Raw genomic sequence first — 14,058 nt, 5'->3', positions numbered from 1 at the left:
ACGAAATAATCCTCCCAGATTGACTGGCACAATTAGAACATTAGTAAGCCATAAGGGCTAAACTGACAGCTGCTATGCTCATGATTTAGTTCTAACTTCCCCCACCTGACTGGTGCCACTACTGCACAGGGCTGGTTGGCGAGAGTTTATGGGGGTCAAGTACGCCAGTCTGCTATCAGCTTTTAACAATGGTGCACTGTTTCTGTTTGAAGTGGAACTTCTGAATAGTTGCACAGCTCAACAGTATTTTTTAATTCTGTCTGCTTAACAGTCCATCATGTCAAAGAAGACCAAGAGAACACTAAAGGAAGAAAACATTTTTTAATGAGGATTGGGAATTGCAATACTATCTTGTTTCTGCTGAAGATTAGATGATTTGCTTGCTTTGTGATACTTCAATATCACCGTTAAAGAAATTCAATGCTCATCAGCATTATAACACTCATAAGAACCACAGACATTTTAAATTAGAGGGAGAGGCATGAAAGGTTGTATTACAGAAATTAAAAGATGAAAAGCAAAAGCAAAGACAATTCTTTCAAGCAGCAGTAAGATCTGGGTTAATGCCACTGAAGCAACTTGTAAAGTAGCTTATATACTCAGGAAAAAAGGGAAGCTATTCAGTGATGTAGAAATTGTGAAAAAAATACATTGTGGAAGTTGTAGGCTGTTTAGACCTCAATAACATTTCAAAGTACAAACAACTGCCTCTTTCAAGGCAAACCATTAACTGATTGGCAGCATAAATTAGCCTTCAACTTAACAGAACAACTTCATGCAATACTTCAAAAGGAAAATATATATCATTTGATCGTTTTGGATGAATCAACTGGTACTACTGACTTGGTGCAGGTTTTATACTTCATTCGGGTCGTAACAGAAGATTTTCTTTGCTACAAAGAGTTACTCACTTTGGGTACTCTTGGGAAAGCAAGAACATGGGGAATAGATATCTTCAACAACTTTCAAGATAAACGTTGTGAAGTTGGACCGAATTTGGTATATTTAATGAGTATATGGACAGACAGTGCACCTTCCATGACAGGAAAACATGAAGGGCTTCTTGCACAGGTAAAGTATTAACAGATCCAGATGCTCTCATTTCTTTTCATTGTATCTTGCATTAGAAAAATCTCTGTGCAAAAGCTACTATTTTAAGTGACATTTTTCAACAAGTTGTAAGTATTATTAACGACATTCCTGCAAATGCAACACAGCATCTCAGTTTCATAACATGCTTAGGTTGAACAATGAGGTATTCAGTGTGGATTTGCTGTGTCATTCTAAAGTGTGTTGGCTATCAAAGGGACAGGTGTCAGACAAAATTTTATCTCTGCGAGAACAGATAGTTAAATTTTATGAAGCACGGAATCAGCAACATGACTTACTGAAAGAAGATTTCTATAGGAATTCAGAATTTCTATGTGATACCATGTCAAATCAAAATGACCTGAATATTTCTTTGCAAGGTAAAACTATGTCGATATATGATATGTGGCAAAAAAAAAAAAAAAAAAATCCGAGTATTTCAAAAACAGCCATCATTTTTTCAAAAGACTTCTTCAAAAGGAAATTGTGAATGATATTTTCCCGAGTTAGCAAAGGTCACTAATAAGCAGGATGATATATGTGAATCATTTGAAGAATATGCAGCTGTTACAGACCTATTAATTGGAGAATACAATGAAAGAATTAATTTGAGAATCATAACGTCATACTCAAATGAGCATTTCAGCCTCACCTAGTTGATATCACCAAGGCACCTAAAGAACTACAGATGGAATTGATTGAGATTCCAGTATTTCAGTAGATGACATTTAAAAGTCATTGATGCTGAGAAAGATCCAATTGAAATATGGGAAAATGCAGTAGAATATCCACGCCTTCGGCAACATGCCCGAAAAATGCTTTCTTGCTTTTCAACCACTTATTACTGCGAATCTGCATTCTCCTGCCTAACCCAAATGAAGATGCCCTTAAGGTCACAAATGACTGATACCGATCTAGAGGATCAACTGAAACTGTGGACCTCCACGCTACAACCAAATATTCAAATGCTTTTCAACAAAAAGCAGACACAACAAAGTCATTTAAAGGTTGTTATCTTTAATATTAACAGTTTTCTTAATAATTTTTTGAAATTATAAAGTACATAGCAGTTATATTTTTACAGAATAATGCACATTTTTAAGTATATCCAGTTGCAGCCTTATTTGATTACAGCTAAATTAATGTGGCCTTCTGACAGGAAAAGGTCCCCCACTCCTGTAGTAGGATTACAGGTGTGAGCCATTGCACGTTGCCACATATTAATTCTCTTGGCAAGAATTTTGCCCTTGTTTGTTTACAACAATGCCAATGGCATTCTGGGTAACACTGTAGACTCTCCTAGTTTTGCTATGGTAACATCTGTGGGGCAAATGTTTTTTGAACAGTATCCATTCCCTTGATGTCTATAATATCACCTTTCTTGTAAATTTGCATATATGCAGCCAAAGAAACAACTCCATGTTTTCTTAAAGGCCTAGAGAACATATATGTGGTGCCTCTCCTCTTTCCCTTTGTGTTCATCATCTTGGAGAATTACTAGAAATGGTGGTTCGGGCCAAAAGGCCAAAACCTTACCTTGTTACTTGACCTCTCCAAACCTTAATTTGCTATTTGCTTAACGGGAAGAAAAACCCTACCTAATGACACTTAAGGAAATATATAATAAAAATATAAAATATCACATATAACATATAATGTAATATCATATAATAATATTCTAGAGAACTAGCATATATGTACTGATTCGTAGTTATAATTATTAGAAAAAAGTTAAAGGAAGGGGCTAACATAACTGACATCAGGGACTTCACTAGACATTTCCACGTGCATTATTTCACTTAAACACTCGCTAAAAATATTAGTATTTTTTCTGTTGGTACCCTTGGCCACATCTTAATAACTTTACTACTTACTGATCACCAACAAAATGTTAGGCTTTTATATACAATTTTTCTATTACTAAGCATGGTAGATACTATTAACCCTATTTTACAGATGAGAAACTTGAATCCCAGAAAGGTTAAGAAACTTTACCAAGGTTACAAGACCTAGTAAGTATGATATCTACTTATAGACAAAATCTAGTCTGCTTGACTTACCCACTATCACAAACCACCGTTTTACCAGTCAACAAAAGTATTTAAGTACTACGTATACCAAACACTTAGGGAATGCAGGTGAATAAGAAAAAACACAGTCCTTTTCCTCATGGAACTAAGAATCTGACAGGAGGAAGAGCCATTAAACAAATAATTACACAAGTATGTGTAATGAAATCTGTATCTCAAATACGTCTAATAAAAGTAGTAACGACAGCCACAGCTAAAACAGAATAGTGCCACTATCCCCATTTATAGAGGCAGAGGTTAAAAAAACAACAATGTTTAAGTGAATTGTCCAGGAGAGGACTTAACTTAGTCTAGGGAGATCAAGGAAGTGACATTTAAGAGAAGACTATGGAAAAAAGCAAAGCAGTTAAGGTTAAAGAGGAAGAGAAGGCTAGAAAGACATTCCAGGCTAAGGGAACTATGTATATCCGATCTCTGAATCAAAAGGCAGTATACGCTAGGAGGAGGAAAAGGACAAAATGCGTCAGTTCCAAGACTAAAGAATAAAAGCATGCATAAAAATGTACACAAAAGCAAGCACGTGCGCGCGCGCACACACACACACACACACACACACACACACACACACACACTTTGCTCCCGCCAACTCGCCAGCTGTTCAGTTTCTTTTTTCCCTCCCATCCTGAAGTCACAGCTTTTCTGAAATCAAACAGCAACAACTGCAGTGGCAGATGGTCCTCCAGCGAGGGGATAAGGCACAGTTGGCAACTCTCAGGTAGGCACAGGCCTTCTATGAGCAGGAATTTTAGGGGGAAAAAAGTCCAGTTTTCTTTTCTTCCTATTTTGCTTTCATTCCTAAGAGAAGTGATGTCATACTTTATGTCTAATCCACAAAAACAACAGTTCTACTTATGCATAAGAAATGTAAACATTACTAAAAAACAAACCTGGCTTTTTATAACTAGATTATAATTTTTATCAATTAATTTTTTTACATTTTCAAAGAATCAAAAAAAGTTGCAAATCAGTGAAAAGAACTCTTTTTCCTGAACCAAATGAGAGTAAGTTGCCTACCTGATATACGTCATCTCTGAATACTTTAAAGTGTATTTCCTACAAACAAGGACATTCCTCTACATAACCACAATATAGCCAAAAGTTTAGGAAACCATCATTGATACATGACAACCATCTAACCCTCAGACTCCGTTAAAAACTTGGCCAGTTGTCCAAATAACATCCTAGAGAGCAAAAGGGTCCAGTTGAGAACCTCTGCATTGCATTTATTTGTTCTATCTCCCCTTCAGTGTGGAGAAGTATCGAGAAGTTTCTGTCTTTAATGATCTTGACACTTTTGAAGATTATTGGGCAATTACTTTGCAAACTAAATTTGCCTTGTGTGTCCTTATATGATTCAAGTTATGCATACTGGGATGTAACATCACAGAAGTGATACTGTATTCTCATTGAATCCCACCATGCAGCGTATGATTTTGATTTGTTCCATTAGTGATGATATTCTTGATACTGATGATCACATGATATAAGTGGTATCTACAAATCATTTCCACAGTGAAGAAAGTTTTCTCCTTTGTAATTCATATTTTGGTGATGGTGAGGATTTTGAAACTATAAAAATATGCTATTCTTCATCAAGCTTTTTTCATTTATATTTCTATATATTCATTTATATTCATATCATATTATCCATTTATAACATGATTTCCTATTTTATTCAATGGATTATATTCTGCTACTATTAATACAATTATTTGTTTTACGTTAAAGTTTTCCCTAATTTGGCCAGTGAGCAGCCCCTTGAAGCTGAGTTCTGTGTCCTTCTGACATGTTCCCATCATTCTCTGAGCTTCCAATACAAGAAGTTCCAGGCTTATCTTTTTCTTTCCCTGCCCCAGCCCAGGTACCAGTTAATTCTCCAAGAAATCCTGGGCTACTTAGTGCAGAACAGAATTTAGAAAACAAGGTCTGAATCTAGGTATTCTTGTTACATTGGGGTTTCATTGCCTCTAGGGACTCTCAAGTGGACAGAGCTAGATAGTATATATATGTGTCTATATTTATTGTGCTTGTATACATATAAGTATGTGTATGTAAACATATTTAAAAAAATGCATTCACACCAACCAATTGCTCCAATTCCAATCCAACACCACCTCACAATTCTAGATTTCTCCCTTTCCTTATTTATTAACTCCCTTCTCTGACACTGAGAAATATGCTTCCCATTATCCTTACATATATTTATTTGACCAAGCCCCTTGTTTGTAACCAATCTCCCATTTCCCCTGTCATCGCTCCTCTGAATGGACATTCTCCTCGGGCTCAGATACCTGGGGTGCATGCCCTCCTCAGCCCATCTGGACTCCGACACCCTGCTTTGGTGCTTTGGGCCACTGTGCCTCTAACCTAACATCAGACCTACCTAATGGTTTTAGGACTGAATTGCTCGGAAGAAAGAAAAGGGGTAGAAGGATAGTAGTCACAAGCGATTAAAAATTTTAACCTAGACACAAAGGTACAATGAAAAGTCAGCAGTCTGCAAGCTGAAAGAGGACCCTCACAAAGAATCCCACCATGCTGTGAGAAATAAAAGTTTGTTGTTTAAGGCACCCACTCTATTGTATTTTGTTATAGACAGACACCTACATAAAGGAAAAAGGGAAAAGATAATTATTTTGTTCATGTTGGGTACAGAGGCTTTGTGAATGTTTGCAGGAAAAGAAAAACGCTTACTGAGGGGAAAGAAGAAAGACCTCAGCAGGAGAGAAGACTACTGAGACTAATGATGCCTCATCCCAGAAAAGGTGCACAGGGAGAGTTCAAAAGACAAGACTTGGAGAGCTGTTTAAGATAAAAAGGAAGTATGCTGAGGAAACACACAATGAATAGCATTAATCAAGAAAAATAGTAAAGGAGAGATTATATGTTGTGATTCAATGGGACACTATCAAACACAAAGAAAATGTTTCCTGAAAAAAATAATCAAGAGTATTGCTTAATCAGTCAGTGTCAACCTGCCAGCGTCAGCCAAGTTCTGCTGTGCAGTTAGCAGCCAAAATACAAAGACAAGTTTATCCCATTTGTAGTTGGCCTTAGATGTCAACTGTCCACTTGACCATCTCCAATTCCACGACTCTTGAGCAGTTCACCACTCGGCTACTCAAACCAAAATGTTAGATGCACTAAACATTTCCTTCCCCCTCAGCCCCCACCATCCATTCACTCTCCATAGAGTAGACAAAGTGATTTTCTGAATGTAAGCCAGATCCCTCAGTGGTATCCCTCCACATTCAGAATATACTTCAGATTTCTAAATCAGACACTTTAAGGACCTGCCCCATCTCTATCTAACTTCATCTCCAGCCACTTTCCATATTATCCACTACGATACCAGCCAGATTGGCTTCCTTTTAGTTCCTTAAATTCACCAAACTCCTGAGTCGCCTTGTCGACTTTGCATTTTGGTCTGCATTCACCAGGAACAGTCATCCCTAATTACATGCCTTCCACTTCTTCAGATTATAGCTTGAATGTTACTTCCTCAGTAAGATCTTCCTCAACAGCACCACATCCAAAGTGATGAAAACTTGGTTCCTTCCTGTTAGCATCTCACAAGCACACTGAGTTTCCTTCACATATTTAATCACAATTTGGAATTACTCGTTTGTGTGTTTACTTGTTCAGCGTCTATCCCCTAATACAGTGCTGCGCTTCAGGCATCGCCGAGGAGGGAGAGACTGCTAAATCTCCAAGTGCTCAGCACTTTGTACCTATTTGTATAAAAAACAGTTTAAGATATTTTGCAATACTTTTTACTCATTAGATTTTAAAAAGTGTCCAGAGAATGGATAAGCAATCTAAACAAAGCACAATCTCTACAAGATTGGGAGATTTATTAGTAATTGGACGCCGTAAAAATTGTCAATCGAGATAACTAAAAAAACGAGTCAAAGACCTATTATATGCCTCTGTAGTGGATATTAAGAATGCAATTATAAATAAGACAATAGACTATGGCCAACATATTAAGGTTTTTTTCAGAAAATAAAATCTCAAATACAAACTCTCAATTCTTAAAAAATAATATTTGTTTTAATAGACAGTCTACTGATAAGAAAAGCTTTCCCAAAAGTATTTTGTTTTCAATTTTTTACTGAAATGTTAGTGTCACTCTAGGGGAGAAGGCAAAACACAATCCCAGGCTTTTACTCCCCCATTACAAGCCCAGGGGACTTTGTCTTCATGCCTAAAACCACAACGGCACTAGCAGCAGCAGAGATTACTGCAATCACCTCGGTTTTCTTGGCCAACCGAGTGGATATCCATGTATTATTGCTAAGCTGGTGACAAAATATTTCAAAGTATGACACTGAAAGTTAACAAAATAGATGCTCTTGCTGTCACTGCAGAGTAAGGGAAAATCTGATGGACTAAGGGATAGAGATTTAACTTGCTTTGTACTTTCAGACAAATGATTTCACTTCTTTAGGTCTCACTTTCCACAACTATAAAATGAGAGGTTTCAACCAGATCCCTTAAAAGGATCCCAACAGCTCTGGGTCATATCACACGATACAGTCACACAAGGAAATAAACGTCAAACTAAAATACTTTCTGGCTAGACTGATGAGAAATAACACAAGTGTTTTTTTGTCCAAATAAAATCTCAAAATCAGAACTCTGAATTTTAAAATAACATGGTAAAGATTTATACTGACAACAGTACCATAGTTGAAATTTTACTCATTCTTTCTTGAATTATTAAAATATTCAACATTAAATGTCAACCCAGTCAATAATGATGCTCACCGACACTGATATGTCCTCACTTCTTCTCTTAACACTGGAGTCAAACAAGACATTTCTCCCTCTTCTTTCACAGTCTTGATACACAATCAGTCGAATCTGGCTTGGATCAAACTCTGGCAAAGGCCAACTGGAAAGAAAAATAATGATCCATTAGAATTATTTCAATAAATATTCCACATACATTCTTAGAAATAAAACCTATACAACCAGAAGCTGTATTATAGCTGAAGAATATATAGCTGACCTTTATATAAAATATCACTAATTTAGGGCTAAAAGTTATACAGCAATGACACTTTAGATTAAAAAGTAAAAGCAAAACAAAAGCAAAAACAAAATTATTATTTTTTTAAAGCCAGTCAAATTAGCAGTGGGGGGTTGAATATCAACTTTAGTGACACTAATGTTAGTAAGTTCTGATAACCCACTACCATCAGAACAGCCAAAAAACAAAATTATTTTTATTTAAAACAAAAGTGGCAATATCTCTTAGTATATATAAAACAGTCATCCCACATGAATTTTTAAGAAGTTAACTTAATAATATACATAAGTACACTCAACATAATGAAAATGTGTTGATTTCAAGGCATAGATCTAGATGACATAATATTACCTCATATTTTTAGATAGTGTTTACTGTTTCTTCAATATAGAAATGTGAAAACAGAAACACTTCACAATTTAAATAGTACCAAAGGATTTACAAGACAATAAACAAGTAAAAAGAGAGAAGAACCCAATGTAGTGCAAATTTTCATATACTGCTGGTGTGAATCTGTTTAGAAAACAGTCTTTTAAAATTATGTATATACTAAATAGATACATCCAAGTAAAAATGAAGTTGATTCCAGAAATTCCACTCCAGAAAAGTTTACCACAATACAACAATGTTCATAGCAGCACTGTTCTTAATAGCTGAAAACTGAAAACAATTCAAATACTCATCAATAGTAGAATGGGTAAATATACTGTGACATATTATGATTATGAAATACATCACAACAAACACAATGAATGAACTTCAGCTACAGGCAAAACCACGAATAGACCATGAGCAAAAGAAGTCAGACAATCACACACACGCAGATAGCTTTCCACTTACACACAGGTTAAAAACAGGCAAGGTGTTGTCTAGGGATGTACACTTAGCTTTTATAATGATGAAGAAAACAAGGGAAGTAATGGCCTCAAAACCGTGGAGTGAGGTGGGGCAGGAAGTGTGACCAGAAAAGGACACACCAGGTGGACTAGGGCAGTGACTGTGTTCTGCGTTTTGACGAGATGGGACTTACATGATCTTCACTTCACAGTGTATACATAAAAAAGGAACATCACATCTGTTTTATGCATTTTTATATATGCATTACAGTGCACAACAGAAACGATTAATGGGGTGGGTGAGGTAGAGAAGAGAGGGAAAGACAGAAAACAGTGAACTGGATGGTAGTGAAGCTAGTCTGGTAAACCGAACACATTGCCAATGACAGAGCAGCTGCTGAGAAATGGGGAACTGACGTGCCAGGAGCTGTCACTGGTCACGTCAGGTTGATTGGTTGATTCCTTACAATCTATCAGGCACAGCTCCTGACTGAGTTCCTTCAGCTTCTTACGAGAACCTTAAGCCTAACCCTATCAATGCATGTGAAACTACTTATAACTGGCAACATAAAACATCTTCATCCCAAATTTTTGACAGAAAATAAAGTTTTAGTTTCCTCCTATCTAATCCTTAGCAAATGTCTGTTAGGAACTCATGAAGACTTCCCCTCAGACATTCAAGCTAAACCAGGAGATAACACTTAACTTTTATCACACTGAGCTGCTTTCACTAAACTGTGCTTTCATACTGTGCAAAGGAAACTGTAAAAGAACAGACCAATGTAGGATGAAAATCAGGAAAGTGATCTCATGGAAACCAATGAAGAAGAACGTTTTAGAAAAGAAGAAGAAGAAATACTATGGCAGTCACTAAAAAGCATCCACTACCTTTACAAACAAAAATTTCATTGGTGACCATGACAAGGACAGGTCTAAGGAGTAAAGACTACAGAGGTCAGATTGCAGAGGACTGAAAAGTGAGTGGGAGCAGAGAAAACAGACAACTGTCAAGGAAAGAGAGAAAGAAAAGGAATCACGAAGGAGAGTGACAGGTATCTGTTACTAAGAAATGACACAGGCCGGGCGCAGTGGCTCAAGCCTGTAATCCTAGCACTCTGGGAGGCCGAGGCGGGCAGATTGTTTGAGCTCAGGAGTTCGAAACCAGCCTGAGCAAGAGCAAGACCCCGTCTCTACTAAAATTAGAAAGAAATTAATCAGACAACTAAAAATATATAGAAAAAAATTAGCCGGGCACGGTGGCACATGCCTGTAGTCCCAGCTACTTGGGAGGCTGAGGCAGGAGGATCGCTTGAGCCCAGGAGTGTGAGGTTGCTATGAGCTAGGATGACGCCACGGCACTCTAGCCCGGGCAAAACAGCGAGACTCTGTCTCAAAAAAAAAAAAAAGGAAGAAATGACACAGCTACAGGCTTACATATTGACGAAGAAGAATCTGAGGTGGATGAAAGTAAAGAAGGGAAAGGTGGTAAAATGGATAGTGGAGAGCAAAAAAGAGAACGTGGGTCTTGGAAAACCACATCACACTGTCGCAACGTCTTAGTGCAACACATTACTCACGTGTTTGTGGTGCTGCTGTGTAAACAAACCTACTGTGTTGCCAGCCGTATGAAAGTACAGCACATACAATTATGTAAGGGACATAATACTTGATAATGGTAATAAATGACTATGTTACTGGTTTATGTATTTACCACCCTACACTTTTTATCATTATTTTAGAGTGTACTCCTACTTATTTTAAAAAAGTTAACTGTAAACAGCCTCAGGCAGGTCCTTCAGGAGGTATTCCAAAAAAAGGTGTTGTTATCACATGAGATGACAGCTCTATGTGTGTGTTGTTGCCCCTGAAGACCTTCTAGTGGGACAAAATGTGGAGGCACAAGACAGTGACAGTGACGATCCTGACCCTGTGTAGGCCCTAAGCTAATGTGTATGTATGTGTTTTAGATGTTAACAAAAAGATTTTTAAAAAACAAAAATTTTAAAAATAGAAAAAAGCTTATAGAATAAGGCTATGAGGAAAGAAGATATTTTTGTGCAGTTGTATAATGTGTTTGTGTATTAATCCAAGTGCTAGTACAAAAGAGTCAAAAAGTTTTTAAAAATTTCAAAAGTATATGAAGTTAACAAGTTACAGTAATTTATTATGGAAGCAGAACCTAAGTGTATGGCGTCTATGAAGTCTACAGCAGCGCACAGCAATGTCTTAGGCCTTCACGTTCACTCACTGACTCACCCAGAGCAATTTCCAGTCCTGCCAGGATACATTCCTGGTAAGTGCCCTATACCAGTGCACCATTTTTATCTTTTACATCGTATTTTTACTCTTGGTCGGGGCAAGACAAGAACCTGCTCTGGAAGAAAGAGACAGCAGTAGCTAAGTAAAGAGATAAACTAACAAGATAATTTCAGATAAATGGCAGGTGAAACAAAGAAATCAAAGCAGAGAATCAACAGGCTGTGAATGAAGGGGGCAGTGAGGAGATGGTTTGTTGGGGGGGGGCTGGTACATTCGTTACAAAAAAAAGTGTCTAATATGGACAAAATCTTCTAGAGAAAATGAAAAGCTGGGTCTCGCTGGATATGAGGGCTTCCAACAGACTCTGAATGACCAGCAATGCTATTTCACTTATCCAAACCCCTCTGGTCTCCCAGAAACCCAAAGAATAAAATCCAGATTCCTTCACTCAGATGTAAAGCTCTTCACAGTCTGGCCCAGATCTGCCTTTCCAGACTCACTTCATGTTACCCATGATATCGCCACACTGATCTTCTCAAACGGTGCCAAGACATACCAGACCATTTCACAGTTCCAGGCCTTTGTACAAGTTTTCTTCTACCTAAAATATCCTCAACCTCCTTGACGAATTATTCATTCTTAAAGAGCTAGCTGAAATGTCACCTCCTCTGGGAAGTTTTCACTAACTCCTCCAAGCAGAGTTACTGACTTCTGGGATTAAATTTACCTCAGATTATAACTCTAACAGTATTTTACACATGGTTCTGTAGTTTATTTGTTTACATGTCTGTATGTTTCACTAGAAAGAAAGCTCCCTGGAGGGCAGTGCTTATTTATCTTTGAATCCCCAATCCCAAGTACAATAAATGAGTAAAACCACATACATATCCCCAAGTAAAGGTAATACTAGGCACTAAATATGAGTAATGAGTAAATGAATGGAATAATTATATTTCACAAATCGGAAAAAACAAAACAAGTAAGATTTCTTTCAAAGGCATGTCCATCAACAAAATGTAGTCTATCCATACAAAGGAGTATTTAGCCGTAAAACGGATACGTGCTGCAACGTGCATGGACTTTGAAAACATTATGCTAAGCAAAAGAAACCAGACACTAAAAGGCGACATAGTACATGGAGGTATATGAATGGACAATACACACGTGTAAAAGACACTTAAACCGTGTTAATCATCGGAGAAACATAAACTGAAACATTGCTACAACCATTTAAAATGGCTAAAACTGAAAGGACTAATAACACCAGTTGTTGGTAAGAATATGAAGCACTTGGAACTCTCATTCACTGCTGATAAGCGTGTAAAAACGGACAACCATTTGGGACACTGTTCGACAGCTATGACCCAGCAATTCCTCACAGGTACTTATCCAATAAAAATGAAAATGTATGTTCACAAATACTTCCACAGAAATGTTCGCTGCAGCTTTACTTAGCCACTAATGCCCATTAGCAGATGAATAGACAAACTATTATATATTCCTACAATGAAATACTTCTCAGAAATAAGGAATGAATTACTGATCATATGGTAACACAGATGAACTCAAACACATTGTTGAGTGAAAGAATCCAGACAGAAAAGTGTACATACTGATAATTCAATTTATATGTATTTCTAGAACAAGTAAAACTAATCTTTAGGGACAGAAATCAAAACAGTGATTTTGATTGGCAGCAGTGGTAGGGGTGAGAGAAATGGACTAGAAAGGTGTACCAGGAAACGCTCCAGGGTGATCAGAATGTTCTCTATCTTTATTCAGCTGTGGTTAAAGAGGTTCATACATTTGTCAAAACTGATCAAATCACACATTTAAAAAATATGCACTCTATTATATGAAAATTGTACCTCAATTTTAAAAAGGGAGGCTGGGAGCAGTGGCTCATGCCTGTAATCCCACCAGTTTGGGAGGGCTGAGGCAGAAGGATCACTTGAGGCCAGGAATTTGAGACCAGACTGTGCGACACAGGGAGACTCTGCCTCTACAAAAAGTAAAAAAATTAGCCGGCCATGGTGGTGTGGACTGGTCGTCCTAGTTACTTGAGAGGCTGAGGTGGGAATCACTTGATTCCAGGAGTTTGAGGTTGCTGTGAGCTAGGCTGACGCCACGGCACTCCAGCCTGGGCAACAGAGTGAGACCATCTCTGGGGAAAAAGGAGAAGCAGCAGAATGCAGAAAAAAGTAACACCATATATAATCAAGTTACATTACATTACGGATATCTCATTAAAATATTTACTATACTCAAAGCATAATGCCAGGTACTGAGAATATTTCTGTTGTCACATTATCTTTACGTATGTATGTATCTAATCTATTCACTGACTTAAAAGCATTCATTCAGCAGGAAAAGAAAAAGATGGCCAAGCCACCAAAGGGCTCAGTCTAATAGGAAGACAGACAAATGATTTTATCAACGTGATACATGGTATGGCTAAGGCAAACTTACAGTTTAAATAAGAGGTCTCCCTGGAGAGGTATGGTTTCACTGAAGAATAATACATGATACATAATAATAATAAATAATAAGTAACACTTACACAGTACCTACTGTGTGCCACCTACTGTTCTAAGTGCATTATATATGCTAATTCCCTTAATTTTCACAACATTAACTCATTTGATCTTTACAACAATGCTATATAGTAGGTACTACAGTTATCTCTATTTTATAGGTGAGAAAACTAAGGCATAGAAAGATTAAGTAACCTGCTCAAAAATAACACAGC

General features: G+C 37.3%; 1 protein-coding gene across 2 annotated transcripts in view; it reads right to left on the bottom strand.

The window, feature by feature from the left end:
* The window catches only part of FNIP1 (folliculin interacting protein 1), a 109,215-nt gene that overhangs the window by 55,452 nt on the left and 39,705 nt on the right, over nucleotides 1-14,058 (bottom strand). For both annotated transcript variants that reach the window (XM_012657633.1, XM_012657632.1), the window contains exon 2: nucleotides 7,950-8,076. In XM_012657633.1, the coding sequence (XP_012513087.1) occupies nucleotides 7,950-8,076 (127 nt within the window). The remainder of the gene's footprint in view (nucleotides 1-7,949; nucleotides 8,077-14,058) is intronic.

This window comes from Propithecus coquereli, unplaced genomic scaffold, assembly GCF_000956105.1.
Source record: "Propithecus coquereli isolate 6110/MARCELLA unplaced genomic scaffold, Pcoq_1.0 Scaffold553, whole genome shotgun sequence".
Classification (NCBI taxonomy): domain Eukaryota; kingdom Metazoa; phylum Chordata; class Mammalia; order Primates; family Indriidae; genus Propithecus; species Propithecus coquereli.
This window is presented reverse-complemented; position numbering and strand designations above follow the sequence as displayed.